The sequence below is a fragment of the Asterias amurensis genome, chromosome 22 (assembly GCF_032118995.1).
Source record: "Asterias amurensis chromosome 22, ASM3211899v1".
NCBI classification, from domain to species: Eukaryota; Metazoa; Echinodermata; class Asteroidea; order Forcipulatida; family Asteriidae; genus Asterias; species Asterias amurensis.
Window position 1 is genome coordinate 2,913,358 of NC_092669.1, and position 19,415 is coordinate 2,932,772.

Here is a 19,415-nt window from a genome sequence, read left to right on the forward strand (position 1 = left end):
GATGCTCTAGACACAACAATTCCCCCACACAAAGAAAAACTTTGCTTAACAAAAAGAGTTTGTGTCTACAAGGCATTTATGAAGTGAAAAGTTATCCGGCAAAAAAAAAAAACCAGATTAAAAACAAATTGTTATTACAACAAATCAAAGACGGACAAACTAAATAAAAATAATTTCATGTTAAAAAGTTGGTCTTCAAATTTTTTATTTTCCTTACAGGCATATGCAGTTGGGCTTTTCGAAGGTTGCGAGAAATATTATAATTATTACTCTATACATTTTTTCTTCTACACGAGAAATGTTTTCACAAGTGATAAACGAGAGTACAATTTCATAGAGCTTTATCAGCACAACCCAATTTCATGGAGCTGCTTAAGCACAAAGTTTTGCTTAAGCAAAAAAATCCTTGCCTAGTAAAATTAATTTACCGGCCAAAACTCCACTCAATTGTTATGCTAAGTAAACAATAGCTAAATACCAGTCACAAGCAATGTGTATGGCATGAAATTTTTGCCAGTAACATGTGTAAAATAAGCGAGCTATTTTCGTGCTTAAGTGAATTTTTTTGCTAAAGCAGCTCTTTGAAATTGGCCCCTGGGAACAAGTATGCTTACCAGAGTTTAAGGTTACCAGTCATAAACATGTACAATCTCAAGTATTCTGTGTATTTTTGTTAAACGCAGGAAGTTTTTAAGCAATGCAGCTCTATGAAAATGGGCCCAACAGACCAGCAGTCGATTTCACCAAACTCTTCCTAACTCAGGATAAATCTTAGGACTTTACAGAGAGTTAAGTTCCCTATTCACAGACGTTAGGATGCATTGAACTCATCCCAAGTTAGGACGGGTTACTCGTCCTAAACTCGCGATAGGATTAACCCTAGCATTTAGTGATATCGGCTGCAGGGCAGGCATCAGTAAAATAAATATATCACTAACAATTTTTTACATACTTTTGTTTATAAGATACCACCCAACTCACAAGGAAGGACGGCCACTTCAATGTCTTGGCCCAAGTGGATAGTGTACTATGCGCAGTTGATAATCGCCAAAGCACGCCAGCCACGGTATGATTTATTTTACTGAACGGCTTGAAATCTAGACTATACTGACAAGCTACTTAGTCTAGATTTCAAGCCTTCCACAAACTAAATCGTACCATGGCAGCGGGCACTCTCTGGCGATTTACAACCGCGCGTAGTACACTATCAAATATCAAGCACCATAGTCTTGGGTCCAACACTAACTTCAACCCAAATCAACTTTCACAAGACTAAGGCCATAGGCCCTACATGGGGCTGAAAATAAGACTGTTAGTCGATGGGTATCATCAACTATATACATAGGCCTGTTAGCAGAATGCACTACCTTCCCAACTTTTTTCCAAACTAAGAGAGTGATGAAATAGTTTAAGGGGCTCATACCATAATGTTGAAAATACGAAAATAAACTTGGCACACACCTCAAACTAAGTAATATATACACCCTTATTTTAGTACATACTGTTTTAAAATAAAAATCTGTTTTAAAAAAAATCTTATCCAAACTACCTCCATTGGCATATAAAGCATCTCAAAAGTTTTACCCAACATGCCATACCATGATCAAAATACCGTAAACTTATTTAAAAAAATGATAATACACCTGTCTTTTAATACCATAATTTGTTAACTCTATAAAATAACAAACCTGTGAAAATTTAGGCTCAACCGGTCATCAGAGTCGGAAGAAAATAACGGGAAAACCCATCCTCGTGTCCGCACGTTTCGCCGTGTCATGACATGTGTTTAAAAAAAAACTGTAATTCTCGACAATGAGAATTGATATTGTTTTACTGTTTTCTCAAAAAGTAAAGCATTTCATGGAATAATATTTCAAGAGAAGTCTTCCACCACTACCTTCTGTAAACCCTGTAAAATATTTGTAAATCTGTGAACTGTTTTTTTCTGTACCGAAAGGGTCCAATGGCTTTAAGTGGTTTCCCACAAGAACATGCAGTTAATCTTACCCCCCTAGCTGTTTAAAAAGTAGTATGGAATATCACATGCATCACAAAAAAGCAGGATTATTATACCTTTATATTTTAATATGTATAGTGCGTTTCAAAGTTCAACGTATCAACAATATTACTATTATTGCCAAGACTTTAAAAAATATAAATAAAACATTAATTCTTTCACCTCTAGATTAGTTTCAACTGCGGGAAGTCAAAGTATTGCATAATAAATTTTACAATGTGGACGAAGCTTAAGGCTGGTCTAGAACTTCAATAGACCGATCCAGTAAGCCCTGCCCCATTACGTATTGACCAATCACAACTCATTACAGAACCAAAAGTCTGACAAATCAAGGTCCGACATGCGTGCGCGTATGCTTGGCGCACGCGGCAGAATTGTGCAGAAAGGCATTGGAGAGGCTCACATGTTCTTGCTCACACGTGCGCCGTGGACGGAGCCTAATGGATCGGTCTATTGAAAGAGAAGAAAATAAAATATTTTGAAATACTTCTGAGGGCGAGGCCAGCATAAATTACATTTTATAAATGGAACCGGTTTGTTAAATACCGTCACCAGTCAAAAGACCATGTCATTTGTTTTGTTTATATCCGGCTCTCAGTGAAATTTTACCTAGCAGGAATATTTTGCTTAGCAATGTTTCAAAACCCTCTTAATATGAAATTTCAGACTAGACACTTTTTAAAATAAGGGAAAAAATATGCTAGCAAGTTTTTTCACTCAAAGTATTTCTCCTGAATGGAAAAATAGTATTGCTTAGCGTGAGAACTTGCTAAGCATGATTTTCCAGTTACCAGCTATTTTTCACAAACAAACACACACACACACACACTGTACATTTTGGCTGGTAGTTTGTTGGATGGTGCTAAGCAAGACTCCCTGTAGTTCATGTTCAATCCACGTTGTACATCCAGTCGTTCTGTACCCGACCGTACTGTGAACATGCAAAAAATCAATGAACAAAATTAAAGCTCAAGAAGTTTAATGACCTGGGGACAATTTCATTGAGCTGCTTAAACACAGAATTTTGCTTAGGCAAAACAATCCTTGCTTAGCAAAATTAGATTATTGGCCAAGACTCCACTCAGTTGTTATACAAGTCACAAGCAACATAATGGCATGAAATTTTGGCAAGTAAGTGTGTAAAACAAGCAAGATATTTTCGTGGTTAATCAATTTTGTTTGCTTAAGCAGCTCCATGAAATTGGGCCCTGGGCCCAATTTCATGGAGCTACTAAAGCAGAAATTATTCATATTGCTCCTGCGACAAACATCTGCTGCAATTCGTCTTGGGAGTTCATTAACAGTCACAACTAGTGTCAAAGTCGCGACTACATGAGGGGCAACTAGTTGAGTAGTAAATTTCACTGGTTGACGGGACCTACTCTCAACATACCTGTATATCATTTAGCTCGTTGTAAAACCTTGTGGCAAGCTTTGCTCCGTTCTTCATTGTCGGTATCTCAAGATCTTCATCTTTGTATAAAATGCTTGAAACAGGACATACTACACAGGCAGTACCGGCTCCAAAGATCTCATATATCTACATGAAATACAGAAGATAATAATGAATTGAAAGATGTTTCAGACTTAAAGGCAGTGGACACTATTGGTAATTACTCAAAATAGTTATTATCGTAAAACAATACTTGGTTACGAGAAATGGGGAGAGGTTAATAGTGTAAAACATTGTGAGAAACGGCTCCCTCTGAAGTAACATAGTTTTCGAGAAAGAAGTAATTTTACACGAATTTGATTTTGAGACCTCAGGTTTAGAATTTGAGCTCTTGAAATCAAGCATCTGAAACCACACAACTGTTTTTTTCTTTCATTATTATCTTGCAAATAAGATGATCAATTGAGCTCAAATTTTCACAGGTTTGTTAGTTTATGTACACCATTGAGATACACCAAGTGAGAAGACTAGTCTGTGCTGTGACAATTACCAATAGTGTCCAGTGTCTTTAAGTAATACTCTACTATCACAGAGTAGATTTTTCAGAATTCAGGAGACTTCTCAGTTCTGAAAAAAACACCTGTCCTGCTTTTTAACTACTACATGGGCTGAAGTTAGAAAATCAGCCAGGACTACTACTTTAGCTTTGAGTGGATCATTATTAACTTGATGTACAAAATTGGTCTCAATGTTTCAACTAAGTTGCTCTAGTCATCTACAGTAGACTTACCCTGTTTTCTTTAACGCCTTTGACGAGATCCTTCATCGTGAACGGTCTCTCTGACACTTTGAATTCACCCTGTAAAGAAGTAGCGGAAGTAATTCAATAAGACGATGACAAGACTTTTAGCAGACATGGGCCTCCACTTGGGCTGGAGGATGAATGCTTTTTAAAAGTCATTTAGGACGTGTCCGAATTGGTGGCTACGGCTGCGGCTACAACCGTTGTCTGGGGTGTTGCTAAGGGCGTCCTATACTTCAATGCATAATGTTGCGGCGATCCAGCCGTAGCCGCAGCGGCCAATTTGGATACCGCCTTAGTAAAAAGACAGGGCCCAATTTCATAGAGCTGCTTTTTTAAAAGCACAAACAAATAAGTAAAAGCACACCAAGGCTGGCAAGTCGCAAATCCGTGACAGCAGGAAATTGTTCCGAAAATATTTTCATCTGAAGCAGCTCTATGAAATTGGGTCGATGTTTCTCTTAAAGGCACTGGACACTATTGGTTATTTCTCAAAATAATTATTGGCATAAAACCTTTCTTGGTGACGAGTAATGGGGAGAGGTTGATGGTATAAAAAATTGTGAGAAACGGCTCCCTCTGAAGTAACATAGTTTTTGAGAAAGAAGTAATTTTCAACGAATTTGATTTCGAGCCCTCAGATTTAGAATTTGAGGTCTCGAAATCAAGCATCTGAAAGCACACAACTTCGCATGACAAGGGTGTTTTTTCTTTCATTGTTATTTCGCAACTTCAACAACCAATTGAGTTCAAATTTTCACAGGTTTGTTATTTTATGCATATGTTGAGATACACCAAGTGAGAAGACTGGTCTTTGACATTTAACAAAAGTGTCCACTGCCTTAAAAGGCACTTGACACTTTTGGTAATTACTCAAAAAAAATGTTATCATAAAATCTTACTTAATAACAAGCAATGGAGAGCTTGTGTAACACTCACATAAAACATTTTAACATGTTTAAGAAAAGACTTCAGGCCTGAAGCCTTTTGTAAGCCATCTGAAAGCACACAAATTTGTGCAACAATAGTGTTTTTACTTTCATTACTTTCTTGCAACTTCAATGACTGATCGAGTCCAAATATTCACAAACTTGTTATTTTATGCATATGTTGGGAGACACCAGATGAGAACATTTTGACAGTAACAAAAACCAACTTACCCATTTCCGCGCTAGTTCCAGTAAACTTTTTCTCGTTACTCCAGGTAAAATTGTTCCATCCAATGTGGGGGTGACTAATTCATCCTCTAAATAAATAAAAGGTAATAGACCGATCCATTAAGCTCCGCCCCGTTGCGTAATGACAAATCACAACCCTGATCGCGCAACCAAAGGTCCACAAAATAAACAAATAATATCTGTCATGCGTGTGCATATTCTTGGTGCGCGCGGCAGAGTTGTGCAGAATGGCATTGGAGAGGCTCACGTGTTCTTGCTCACACATGCGACGTGGGCGGAGCCTAATGGATCAGTCTATTTTTTTTAAAGAGTCTGGTTCCCTTATCACTCTACCAAGAATCAGCAGTTATTGTCCACAGGGAACATGGGCTTTTTTCATACCAGGGATAAGAAAGGGTGTTGGGAAAAAAAAAAAAAAATGAACTAAGAGCGCAAAGCGTGAAAAGCGTGAAAGCGTGAAAAGCACGAGCAAAAGTTCCAGTAAACTTTCAGCAAGGCGTGAAAGCTTGCGAGCGCAAAGCGTTGAAAGCCATACTCTGCAATACGGGGGTGTCATTTTCTTATGAATTTGATCTTAGTTACAAAATATAATTAGAACAATTTTTTTTCTTCCCCCTTTTGTTTGGGGGGGGGGGGAAATGATTTCCATTTTAAAATGAAGAAATCACATCCCTGTTTAACTGACCTCCTTGTTCGTTCTTCCAGTACATCATGATGTTCATGGTGCCCACCTCCGTTACGTAATGTTCATCTTCGTACAGCCAAAGTATCTGCTGACATCCCTTGTTATTGATGGCATTCACTTGTGGCATTATCGTAGGTCCATAATTACTGCAGAAGAGAAATAATCAAACAATGAGATTGTCAACTGTTGTTAATGTTTTTGGGGGTCTGATTTTCCTCCTTCTCTATTAATAATAATAATGACCGTCTCAGCGCTTTACACTGGTCATTGGGCCAATAGCATTCCTTAAATTTTTCCCAGGGGAGTATACAACTTCGCAATCGTAGCGCGCCTAAGGCTTTTTCAAACACAATATCAACCTACCCTCGCAAGTACCCATTTATGCTTATGGGTAGAGAGAAGCAATTATAGTAAAGTAGCTTGCTCAAGGACACAAGTGTCACAACCGGGACCCGAACCCACACTCTGGGGTGGATTTCACAAAGGTAGTCCTCACTTAGGACTAGTCCTAGGCAATGCTAAGAGATAGGACCCGTCCTAAGTTAGGACCAGTAACTCATCCTAACTTAGGACCAGTCCTATCTCTTAGCATTGCCTAGGACTAGTCCTACATGTAAGTTAGGACTACCTTTGTGAATCCACCCCTGGTGACTTAAGCACCAGAACTTGAATTAGACGCTCTTAACATCCATGACACCCCCCCCCCAAAAAAAAAAAAAAAAAAAAACTAAAACTTACCTTCCGAGTTTAGCGTACCCAACTCCACCTTTCCACGCTCGTACGTGTTCCGTGTCTGCGTAAAGTCTGACCGGGTTGAATGTGCCTGTTGAGAAGTAGGGACCCACTGGACCGATGATGACAAATAGTTTAGCTTGTGTCGGTGGACTAACCCCCAAAGATGGCTGAATGATTTAGAATTGAAACAGAAATATTATTTGTATTGTAAAAGTCAAAATCTGGACTTACCAAGGGACACCAGTAAGCCTGTGCAATGAGTGTGACTGGTTGCTTAGTCAATTGCTTTAAAGATGCTATGTCAGATTTTTGGCCGATTTGACCCAACAATTTTTATTTGAAATTCAATAGGTATTTTGATGGGGGTTGAGAAAGTTACAAGCTTTCATTTGAGCCATTGCTCGAAAAAGTCCCCCAGTTATTAGTAGCAGTGAAATAAAGTGCTCAAAATTGGATCCCGACAATATATCACGTGACCAATTCTTAATTTTTGTCATGGTTCCTGACCATTAAAAGTATCACTCAAAAATATCTATTTTTTAATGTTTGGGACCAAAAATCTGACATAGCATCTTTAAAGCCATTGGACCCTTTCGGTAAACAGTATTGTCCAAGGCCCACACTTCGTGTATCACAACTTCTATATCAAATAACAAACCTGTGGAAATCTAGGCTCAATCGGACATCGGAGTCGGGAGAAAATAACGGGAAAACTTACTCCTGTTTTCGCGCGTTTCGCCGTGTCATGACATGTGTTTTTAACAAATCCGTAATTCTCGTTAACGAGAATTTATATTGTTTTACCGTTTTCTCAAAAAGTAAAGCATTTCATGGACTAATATTTCAAGAGAAGTCTTTTACCATTACCTTCTGTAAACCCTGTAAATTATTTGTAAATCTGTTAACTTTTTTTTTTTTTTCTGTACCGAAAGGGTCCAATGGCTTTAACACAGTGTAATGATGTTAAAATGATAAATACAATACCATTGGACCACTACACATTCCCACTAGTGAGTTTAATTACTGGCCTGACACTTAACTCCCTATCCTCACACCTGGGGTCAAGGGTCAAGGGTCAATTTTGAGACCTGGCAGCCATGACCTTCATGCCCCTTCAAATAATCCCTACAGACGAGTCAGATTTTCAAACGGAAGTGCCCTGTCAGCATTCTCCCATAACAGTGGTCCACTGGACAAATGCTAGTTAAAATAACTAAAGGACCAGTCAAAGTTCACTCCAGGTGGTCCTGCTGGCCAGTAAAGTGTTGGAGAGTATCACCGTTTCATTTTCAACGTTTCAACTTTAAAATGTGGACCAGCGAAAAAAACTGGTGGACTTGTGAAAAGACAAGCTAACAGGTCTTGCTGGCCAGTTAGCTGAAAATGTTATTGGCAAATGACTGCCTCTACAAAAATGGAAACAATGTGTCACATCGAAGTGTCGTGGCCGAGCGGTTAAGATCACCGAATTCAAACTCTGGTGTTTCTGATCAGCAGAGTGTGGGTTCGAATCCCCAGCCGTGACACTTGTGTCCTTAAGCAAGACACTTGACCATTGCTTCGTCCTTCGGATGAGACATAAACCGTTGGTCCCATGTGTTGTGTAACGCATGTAAAAGAACCCAGTGCACTTTTCGAAAAGAGAAGGGGTTCGCCCCGGTGTTCCTGGTTGTGGCTGCTTAATGCGCCGTAGCACCTTGTAAACCCTTATAAGGTGCTAACTAATTGGGTCTCAAAATTCATCACTGCAATTACCTATCTTTATGAGAGTTTGTATATACTCAGTGCCATGAGTACCTTGTTTGGTAGATACGTGCGCTATATAAGACTTCGATATTATTATTATATTATCTACAAACCTCAGTGCCTATCATCGTCGGTCGTACATACAGCGAGCTCGTTGTCGAGTGTGGTACCCAGTCACGGTCTACACGAATCAACTCAGACATACATTTCAGTAACTCATCTTTATCAAACGCCTGCAATAAACGACAAATTACAAAAAATAAAAAAGTTTGTATATAAAGCGTAAAGCGTGAAAGCTTGCGAGCACGAAAGCTTCCGAAGAGAGCGAAGCCTGCTTACAAACATTAACCTTTTTTTTTTAAAGGCCTGAAGGCCACTTCAAGGTGTAGGTTACAATTGTTATTTCCAGGGGCCGTTGCCACCTACTCCTAGGGCTCAAATAGGGTTACCCCTATCACAGTCCATACGGATGTAGGCTTGGGTATCATCAGTCCGAAGCCTGGCCGGTAGAGTAGAAAGCACTACCTCCCCAAATTTATGTAGCAAGTGTCACGACCGGGATCTGAACCCACACTCTGCTGATCAAACACCAGAGCTCGAATCCAGCGCTCTTAACCGCTTGGCCATGACACCTTTGGTTTTGAAAGCCCTACTCTGCATTCTGAGCTGTTCTATAAAAGTATGGTTTATCCTCATTTTATATGAATTTTCTTTAAAGCCATTAGACACTTTCGGTAAACAGTATTGTTCAAGTCCCACACTTCGTGTATCACAACTTATATATAAAATAACAAACCTGTGAAAATTTAGGCTCAATCGGTCATCGGAGTCGGGAGAAAATAACGGGAAAACCCACCCTTGTGTCCGCGCGTTTCGCCGTGTCATGACATGTGTCGCTAACAAGAATTTATATTGTTTTACTGTTTTCTCAAAAAGTAAAGCATTTCATGGACTAAGATTTCAAGAGAAGTCTTTCACCATTACCTTCTGTAAACCCTGTCAATTATTTGTAAATCTGTGAACTTGATATTTTTTTCTGTACCGAAAGGGTCCAATGGCTTTAATACAAAAAAACTGAGAAAGATTATAATTATTTTCTTTTATTTTTATATTTACTATTATTTTTTTTTGGGGGGGGGTGGGGGTTAAAAACAAATCCAGGATTTTAGGTAAAAAAAAAGGGAAATGACATCCCAGTGTTTATAGACCTTTATCATGTTTATCACGATGTGGCCATCTTGATTTTACTCTATTATTCAAACTCATTGTAACCAAGCTGAGGCTGGACGAAATATTAGTCAGATGCCATGTTTGCGCAATGAATGTTAGCATTCATTACTGTTATTGGAAACAGGTAACATGACCAAAATGGTGACAGCGTGATAAAGGTTTAATGGTTGACTACTCACGGGTAACGCACACCTGGCCGCTGATATCGACATTCTATCCATGTTAGCGTAGGGTCGGAAAAGTCGTATCGTACCGTCCACTCCGCGGTATGCTTTCATGCCTTCAAATAACTGCAATCATACCAAACGGTCAAAAACAAACGTAAGGGAATATCAAGGAAAAGTGACTGGGAAATTTAAATAAATAATAATTTACTAGAGCGGGAAATTAACACGGGCTGGACGAGGATGATTCAAAAGAGGGCGCTATCAGAAGAAGTTTGTACACAGTTTGCCATGTGGGGGGACAAAAACTCCGGGGGACAGAATCTCCTTCCACACCTCAAGCATTTTAAGACGATGCCCCTTATAGACAATCCGAGGAAACAAATTGGTAGCGCCCTCTATTGAAAATTACCAACTGTGGTGTCTTTTTATGCACAATCTAGGCATTGAAGACACCACAGCAAATGGCGCGCGGTGCTCAACACTTGTGCGCCCGGTGCGCGTAGGATTGGGCTATTGACAGTTATTTTCATATCATGAAACTCATCGGGTCAATAGTCTCCACCTGTTTGGAAACCTGGCATCATAAAATGAAGCAAAAAATACAAGTCGCCAGAAACACAAGGCCTGATGGCCACTTTAAGGTGTCGGCTACAATAATTTTTTTCAAGAGGCCGTTGCCGCCTATTCCTTGGGCTGAAATAGTCCATACGGATGTAGGCTTGGGTATCATCAATCCGAAGCCTGGCTGGTAGAGTAGAAAGCACTACCTCCCCAATTTTACTGTAGCAAGTGTCACGACCGGGATTCAAACCCACACTCTGCTGATCAAACACCAGAGCTTGAATCCGGTGCTCTTAACCGCTCGCCAATGATACCCAAAATTAAACATGAATAGTTTTGTTTATCCGCTGGCGGGCTAGTTCGACTTCCCAAACAGTTGATATAATTTGCCCACTACTAAAATTGGTCTAGCTACAACTCTGGTTAGAAATAAAACCTCCTTACACTTCCTTACCTCGATGGCATAATGCAACGATGACGATGCAGGATGGATAGACAAGTTGCCAAACGGGACTATCGTCGGGGCCGTCCATCCGCCATCTTTGGTCCAGTCAACCACCAACATGTGATCCGTAAACTCCTTGCCGAAGACCAGGTTATTGGGATCGGGTTTCTGTTTGAGCTCGGTGGAAAGTTGTATTTGTAAGTCACTCGCCTAAAAGAGAATTAAATATTGATAACAAAATCAATTTTAAAAACTGTAAAAAAGGAGGAATATAAAAAGAGGAGCCAATAACCAAACAGCAATACACTTCTTGTTACAGGCACTGGATAAATATTAAACTTGCGGGTACAACCATAATTTACACATGGTTGTACCCCGTAAGTTTACTATTTACAGTGTTTTCCTAATGCGAACAAAATTAGTAAGATAAAGATAAAAAGTTCAATGAACATTGAATATTAATGATGTAATACTGCATACCTTAAAACTTGCAAGACTCCGCCTGGTCATGTGATTTATCCATGGTTGATGAGCAACCTGCAATGAGAAAAATTAACTGGGTGTCATCTGTTTGAACTCCACTTGGCTTCACAGAGAAAATGAAGACAGTCAGAGTATGCTGACTTAAAGGCAGTGGACACTATTGGTAATTACTCAAAATAATTATTAGCATAAAACCTTACTTGGTAACGAGTAATGGGGAGAGGTTGATGGTATAAAACATTGTGAGAAATGGTTCCCTCTGAAATGACGTAGTTTTCGAGAAAGAAGTTATTTTCCACGAATTTGATTTTGAGACCTCAGATTTAGAATTTGAGGTCTCGAAATCAAGCATCGGAAAGCACACAACTTTGTGTGACAAGGGTGTTTTTTCTTTCATGATTACATTGTATCTCGCAACTTCGATGACCAATTGAGCTCAAATTTTCACAGGTTTGTTATTTTATGCATACGTTGAGATACAACAAGTGAGAAGACTGGTCTATGACAATTACCAATAGTGTCCACTGCCTTGAAACATCCAGTTGTTAGACAGTCCAAGTCACTCGCGTGCTAATGGCTGCAGCAGTCATCAGAGTATGGAGAAACAATACCAGAGTGTGGGTTCGACTCCTGGGCTTGATATTTTGATTGGGCAAGACATGCTATGCTTCTCATAAAGTGCTTTTCACTGCCAGGAACACTTTTATAAGCAAAAACCAATGTAATGCTGCTTTAAAGCCATTGGACCCTTTCGGTTCAGAAAAAAAAATAAAAGTTCACAGATTTACAAATAAATTACAGGGTTTACAGAAGGCAATGGTGAAAGACTTCTCTTGAAATATTATTCAATGGAATGGTTTACTTTTTGAGAAAACAGCAAAACAATATAAATTCTCGTTAACGAGAATTACGGATTTATTTTAAACACATGCCATGACACGGCGAAACGTGCGAAAACAAGGGTTGGTTTTCCCGTTGTTTTCTCCCGACTCCGATGACCGATTGAGCCTAAATTTTCACAGGTTTGTTATTTGATATAGAAGTTGTGGTACACAAAGTGTGGGCCTCGGACAACACTGTTTACCGAAAGGGTCCAATGGCTTTAATGGCCACATGTTTGGATCTTAGCAGAGTCTCAAAATAAAAGTCAACAAGGGTTCTGAAGCTTTTATTGTACAGTGTCATTGCCGAGTGGTTAAGAGCATCGAATTCAAGTTCTGGTGCTGATTCACCGGAGTGTGGGTTCGAATCCCGGTCGTGACACATGTGGTCTTGAGCAAGAGGCTTTACTATAATTGCTTCTCTTCACCCAGGGGTATAAATGGGTACCTGCGAGTAGCTTGATATTGTGTATGAAAAAGCCACAAGCGCCTTACAGGCAGCTCAGGGCTGTATACTCCCTAGGGAGTTGAGAAAGACTACAGAGATGTTATTGGCCCTATGACCAGGGCACTAATGTAAACAGCATTGATACGGTTATTGTGAAATGCGCTATAAGAATTTGTTATTATTATTATTCTAGCTTGCCTTGAATTTGCTTAAATTCAAAAAAGACTCCAAGGTTGGGTAGTTACCACAAAAATTTCAAAAGTGCCCTTTTTATTGTCTTGCCACGATAATTTATCTCAGAAAAACAAAAACCTGGATGGCCACTCTAAGCTTCCATAAATAGTTGTTTTATGACTGAGCAATGTACACGCCTTCATTTTCAACCAATCAAAATCCTACTTTGTGTGGGCTGGTCTCTAACCACACAAACACAACCCAGCCCCAAATCTCAAAGGTCACTTTGATAAAATATCAACAAAAATAATTTTTGAGATCATTCATAACTTATGGCAATAGTCACGGAAATGACAAAAGAACCAAAAACAAACACACACCCACAGCGAACCCACCAAACTAACCAATGAGTTCACATTCAATTGTCACTTGATCTAAGGGTCAAAGGTCAAGCTTCACCAGCAGTGGAAAAATACAGAGTCTGTTGATATGTGTTACACACATCACATGTGTGTGCAGTGCGTTCATGAATTGTCATCTATTTTTTTGAGAATATCTGGTTTGAATCGTGTAGTTTCAGTGGGGAAAAAAACGCATGATTATGAATTAAACTTACAAGCAGGCAACTGCAGTGCAGGCAATGGCCTCGCCCCTATTGCCCTTGATATGCCTTGGTGCCCCTTCAAATGAATGCTTTCAGTTTTACACACATCACATGTGATGCATTTGTCATGTTTTCATGTATTTTGTTTTAGAAACAATGTATAAAAATGACTGGAATGGTTCTATTGCCCTAGTCTTGGCCTTGGTGCCCCTTACTTCAAATATTTTCCATTGTAGACTTTTTAAAAACGACTTTCGCAATGGAGCGCGCAGCCTATTTCACAAAGCGCTAGGATTAATCCTATCTTGAGTTAGGACAAGTAACCCGTCCTAACTTAGAATGGGTTCAATGTGTTCTACGTCTTCAGATATGTAGGGAACTCGTCCTACATCCTAAGATCAATCCTAAGTTAAAAAGAGTTTGGTGAAATCGCCAGCTGTACACTTAGCAAAATGAAAAGGCATTGCCCGCTCGATACACAGGATGAAACAGTTTTTCCATTGATTGCTGAGGCTCAGAGGCTGGCGTCGGCTTTTTAAAACTGTGTCACACATTAATTTCAAGCAATAAATAAGCTTGTCCAAGAGTTTTAATTTTGTTTCATTTAAAAAATAATTTGTGAACAATTATTATAAATTAAAGCCTCATATGTAAGACTCGAACAAAATATGTAATTTAATTGTTCACAATTCTTCATAATCATCATAGATTTAAGTTAAAACAAACATTTGATTTCAGTGTTTTCTCATTCTGGTACTCTATTAGATGAAATTCCAAGCTACAGTTGCAATAATCGTAACTTTCCATCCTCCCCGAGTCCCGATGTGGGACAATGAAGGGAAACCTTCTTCCTGATTGTATATGTTGGGCGCGATCGGTCAATCTGCGCGATCAACCGATCGCGCTGCGCTATTGAACGATCAAATTATGATCAATTGGTCGCGCAGATTGACCGATCGCGCCCAACATATACAAATGAAAAAGTGGTGGCAGGATACGTAAACATTTCTAGATGGAATGTTACGATTAAATCGCAACCAAATAAAAACTTGGCCCAATTTTTATTTATCATTTTTATGTTTTATATGCCGATGGTTGGTGCTATTCTAATCATCTTTACGAAGACTTTATCAAATACTTAATAATTAGCCAATAAATCTAATTTTATATTTACACGAGGGAATAATGATTGACACCCTTGCCTTGATTTTAAAAACATGGAAGTACAATTCAGAAATGATTTCAAAAAGCAAAATATTATAATTCGGGACTGATGAACTCAAAAACTTACAAATGAAATTTACAAAATAAAGTTTCTCTGCCCGCGACCTCCAATTATTTTTGAGAGAGAAAAAACCCCGAACAGACAGACTGAGGAAAAACTTACCCGCCGTCCCTGTTTGTGTGAAACTTGACACAGAACTTTGAAAACACCTGCCATATTTGCAGAAGCAATGTATGTTTTTTTTATATCCACAAATGAGGTTGAAAACAGAAGATTTTCAGGTAGACTTTCGACCGAGTTCTACCGAGCTAAACGCTGACCATTACAGAAATGTTTCTTGCAAAAAAAATATCGACCCACATTGCACGTGCGAGGTCGAGGGGTCGATGTAATGTGTAATCGAGGTTGCTTGCAGTGTATCACTAGACATAAAAAGCAAGTCCTTTGATCAGACTATTCCTTGAATTGCTTATTCGGATGCAGTCGTTGATGGCGCTGTAACACAATAACAGAGGTGACTGTCTTGTGGTTGGGGATGCGGGTGGGGATTGGGGGGGGGGGGGATTTGAAAGATGAAACTCCAATTGCAACAAAACTGAAAAATCGGAAGTCTGCACATGTGCAGGGCACAAATAACTCATTTCAAAAATGTAAAATTTAAAATATCCTTGTTTATTTTAATTTAAAATTGCTGTGATGAATTGCAAAACAATTTTGTTTTCCGCTCAATTTAGTTGAGAAATAAAATGATTTTGTTGAATCTATAATTATTTGGATTTCTATGCTGGTGTCCCTGGAAAATCTGTCCACTGGAGATTCTGGTCCCCATATGGGAAATTAACATAATAAGATAAGGATGATTTAGAAGAGGGCGTGGTCAGAAGAAGTTTAAGCGAACTTCGCCATATGGGGGACAAATCTCCAATTTCATATAACTGCTTTGCTTAAAAGCAGAAAATGTTGCTTAACAAGTTTCTGCTTAGCAAAAATAAGGATAGTCACAAACTGTACATGTGATATTATAATAGTAGTTTGGCTTGTACCCTTATTTTGCTAAGCAATATTTGGTTGTGCTTATCAGCTCAGGAGTGCAGCTTGTAAAAATGTACATTTCATTCTCGTTATAAAGAGCACTGGACCCAATCATAGAGCTGCTGTATCATAAAAAGCAGCTAAGCACTAAAGAATTATGCTTACCGAAATAAGGTTACCAGCCAAACTGTCATGTATTGTGTACAAGTTGTAACTGGTATCCTGCTCATTTCTGCTAAGCAGGACATTTTTAAGCAATATTTTTTGTGATGAAACTCTGCTTATAACTATTTACATTGTGAAGTCCCAAATCTCATTTACTGCTTTGTGTTTCTTTGCCTTGTTGTCCTAAAACAATCCTGTCATAAAAGTAGGTCATTTGGCCAGTCCCGATGACCATGCTATAACGAGAGTTGATTGTATGTATGACAAAATGACAATGACATGTCATGCCAATGACAAAATTTATCATGATCCGTTTCTGTAGTTAAAAATATCATGCACCTCTCTAGCCACTGACAAATTCTCTAAAATTCCTGTTACAAAATAAACGGGTTTATTTGGGCAGTCACAGCAACTGTGTAATAATGAGAGTTGATATGACAAAATGACAGTGACATGTCATGATGACAAAGTTTGGTCAATGATCCGTTTCTGTATTTAAAAATGTCATGCACCTCTCTAGCCACTGACAAGTTCTCTCCATTCCGGGCGATGGATAAAATTCTTGAAGCGTCCGACACACCTCAAAGAGCCCCTTGTAGCGTTCCTTGACGTCAAACTTCAAGAAGCGTTGAAGCTTACGGAGACAGATTGGGCAGAGGAAAAAGGGCTGGCTCAGTGCCTGGGAGATTGACTTGCTCTCGTTCATGGAACACTCGAAGAACACGCAATGATTGAGACCAAAGAGATGAGAAGTTTCATGTGTTGCTACCTGTAATTTGGAGAAAAAAACAAGTGGATTCAAGTTTAGGCCTATTACATTAGTTAAAGGCAGTGGACACTATTGGTAATTGTCAAAGTTCACAATAACATTTTTTTTTTTTTTTTTTTTTGAGATTGCATCGTTTGAAATACAATTTTAGTTTGAACTGACAGCAAAACCTGGTTCATACTTGCTGAGAATGCAAAATGAATGTTAATATGACAAATACGCAAAGAATATCTCGCAACAGTTAAACTGCATCCAAATCATGCGAAACATTCACTGCAAAAACAGTCATGTGACGTCAAAATTGGCAGGAAGTATGAACTGGGCTTCTTTAGGCCTACAGTAGGCCTATGTTTTGAATAATGAATTTCTTTGTTGTTGTAGTGTAACTGTAAGTGAAGATTATGGTAAAGTGCGTCGCAAAAATCCTCACAACAAATTTACCCGCAGTAATTTCCATAAAAGATCTCCGTCCACTCTAACAGATGAAGCCTCGTCTTCTTCGACATCATCATCGACGCCTTGGACCGTTTCCAAATCTTCGTTAACCTTGTAGCTTAAAGGTTCGTACCGACCGAAACTGAGTACAGCGCAACGATGCACAAACGACGCCTCTCCTAAAACAAAATTAAGTTCTTCCGTTGGATACAGATCCGTCCACGTCCAACCAAGTATGAAGTCTCTTTTCAGTGTACCAGTTAAAGAGTGTAACTGCGAATACAAGTCCGACACAAGAAACTGCTTTTTCTTTGTTTTCTTGTGGTACCGGCTAACGAGATTGCTGTCGTCTGAATTGATATCATGCAGATTTTCTAATCTGACGTCTAAACCCGGGAAATAAGTTTGCAGAAAATGGACCAAGAATTTGATCAAGTCGAAACCAGGAACTCTAAAATTTGACGTGACAGCATCAGGGAAGTTTTCAAGAGGCCAAAAGTGGAGGGTTTTTGGCTTGTCAAGAAGGTCTGCTCTGCTGAAAAGTCCCATGCTTAACTCCAATGATGCCTTCCACATTTTATAGGTCTGGCGTCCCATCTTAGGCACTGGTGATTTATGTTGAAATAGCTTCCCACGGGATCCAGTCTCTTCACATCCGCCATCATCTTCATTATCACTTGTTGATGAAGTTGAATTTGAAAGACAATCGGCTGCAAGCCTGAATAGTTTTTGAGTTGGTTCATCAAACTTACTCAAGTCATACACAAGATATCTGATATCTTTACGACGTCTACCCTCTGGTGTATTGGAACATAACAGCGACAAGGACATAGCTAATTAATTGTTCTGTACCGAACTAATTAATTGATCACAATTCACAACACGGACTGCACGGACGCACACCCACTTTCTCACCACAACAACAACGAGTAACACAAACAATGCTTATAAATGCTGCCACCAATCGGCCAGCAAGTGCAAGTCTATTAATTTTGTAGCTATTTTTTTTAAAGGAATAGAAAGGTGCCACTCCCGATAGCATTCCCAGTGCCAAATGCTTAATATTCAAAAATATACTGCGACAAATACTTGGAAGTCTCACAGCTTTTTACAAAAGGACAGTTATTCATAAGCTTTTGAACTCTTGAACATTTTAAAATCCTCTGCCCAATAGTTTAATAATAATTGAGTCCCTGGGCCCGTTCCAAGCCAAATGGGGCAGCACCCCTGTCGTATCTGAGTGTCATTTTCCCCCAAACATCCGAGAATCAATCTTGAACCCACAAATCTCGGCAATAACTTTTCAGGGGCCTTTGTCATCCTAAATACATCAAGTTGAAAGTCAACAGCCTCCGAATTGGGCACAAGTTGTTTTACACTCGGGGGGGCTTTAGCTCTCAAAATCTGTTTTCTCCTTATTTTTTTGTGGGCTGGTGGGGCGATGTGTTGCCCGCATTTTACAGCTTGTTCAGAATCTAATCGCGCCCTTATTTTGTTTGTGTTTTATAGTTACTGCTATGTTATCATCCATGGAACTAGCCTTGCTCAAGGCAGTCGAATTATTCACTCCGAAAAAAGACCGCCGCTGTATAAAAAACCCACCCGTATTCACTGTGCGTAAAACCCACCCGTATTCACTGTGCGTAACATCGCACGACACGATGCCCCCGTACACTATCCGCATGCGGAGGCCGTCAGGCAGCAACGACCTCCGCATGCGGTTAGTGGTGTACGAGTGCGATGACTTGTGTGAACCGAAACAGGTCAACTCGTACCCAAGTCAACTCGTACCCAAGTCAACTCGTACCCAAAATATTATACCCAAGTCAACTCGTACCCAAGTCAACTCGTACCCAAGTCAACTCGTACCCGGGTCAACTCGTACCCAAGTCAACTCGTACCGTATAACGTACGTTGTATGCCGATACGGAGAATCCGTGCGGCGTGATTTTGTTATATAAGCGACGGGAAATAAAATTGATGTTCTACTCACTTTTATTTATTAAAAATAATACCTTCTCACGAATTTCGTTTTAAATAATGCTAGATGTTCATCTCTCTTCTGACTTTTTTTTTTTTCTCGGTGTTTGGTGCTTATAAAGACATATGAGACATAAAAAGGGTTAACTTTTTTTTAAGTTCTTCTCTTTTTTACTTAAAAACAAACTCATTCAATATAAAAACATACAATGTATAGTACGCAAATGTTCCGTGTTTTTCTTGTTAAAGGGTTCCCATTA

General features: G+C 39.2%; 2 protein-coding genes across 2 annotated transcripts; both read right to left on the reverse strand.

Moving 5' to 3' along the window:
- Positions 1 to 192: 192 nt before the first annotated feature.
- Positions 193 to 15,170, reverse strand: LOC139953967 (branched-chain-amino-acid aminotransferase, cytosolic-like). Its single transcript, XM_071953584.1, has 11 exons — positions 14,937 to 15,170; positions 11,440 to 11,496; positions 10,969 to 11,169; positions 9,966 to 10,076; positions 8,670 to 8,789; positions 6,814 to 6,977; positions 6,076 to 6,221; positions 5,373 to 5,458; positions 4,201 to 4,269; positions 3,411 to 3,557; positions 193 to 2,948 (listed from the first exon to the last, which is right to left on the reverse strand). The coding sequence occupies exons 1-11, from the start codon at positions 14,988 to 14,990 to the stop codon at positions 2,907 to 2,909; spliced, it is 1,197 nt and encodes a 398-aa protein (XP_071809685.1). The 5' UTR covers positions 14,991 to 15,170; the 3' UTR covers positions 193 to 2,906.
- A 276-nt stretch (positions 15,171 to 15,446) lies between these two features.
- LOC139953703 (archaemetzincin-2-like) lies at positions 15,447 to 18,838 on the reverse strand. Its single transcript, XM_071953224.1, has 2 exons — positions 17,182 to 18,838; positions 15,447 to 16,740 (listed from the first exon to the last, which is right to left on the reverse strand). Exons 1-2 carry the CDS (start codon positions 18,004 to 18,006, stop codon positions 16,447 to 16,449), a joined length of 1,119 nt encoding a protein of 372 aa, XP_071809325.1. The 5' UTR covers positions 18,007 to 18,838; the 3' UTR covers positions 15,447 to 16,446.
- Positions 18,839 to 19,415: the final 577 nt, after the last annotated feature.

Excerpts from the sequence above, each read along its gene's own strand:
- LOC139953967 (XM_071953584.1), bottom strand. The coding sequence starts at position 14,990 with ATGGCAGGTGTTTTCAAAGTTCTGTGTCAAGTTTCACACAAACAGGGA. Across the intron at positions 6,222-6,813 it reads GGGTACGCTAAACTCGGAAG|TAATTATGGACCTACGATAA; the intron begins GTAAGTTTTAGT and ends TCTCTTCTGCAG. Across the intron at positions 5,459-6,075 it reads CTGGAAGAACGAACAAGGAG|AGGATGAATTAGTCACCCCC; the intron begins GTCAGTTAAACA and ends TTATTTATTTAG.
- LOC139953703 (XM_071953224.1), bottom strand. The coding sequence starts at position 18,006 with ATGTCCTTGTCGCTGTTATGTTCCAATACACCAGAGGGTAGACGTCGT. Across the intron at positions 16,741-17,181 it reads TTTTATGGAAATTACTGCGG|GTAGCAACACATGAAACTTC; the intron begins GTAAATTTGTTG and ends TCCAAATTACAG.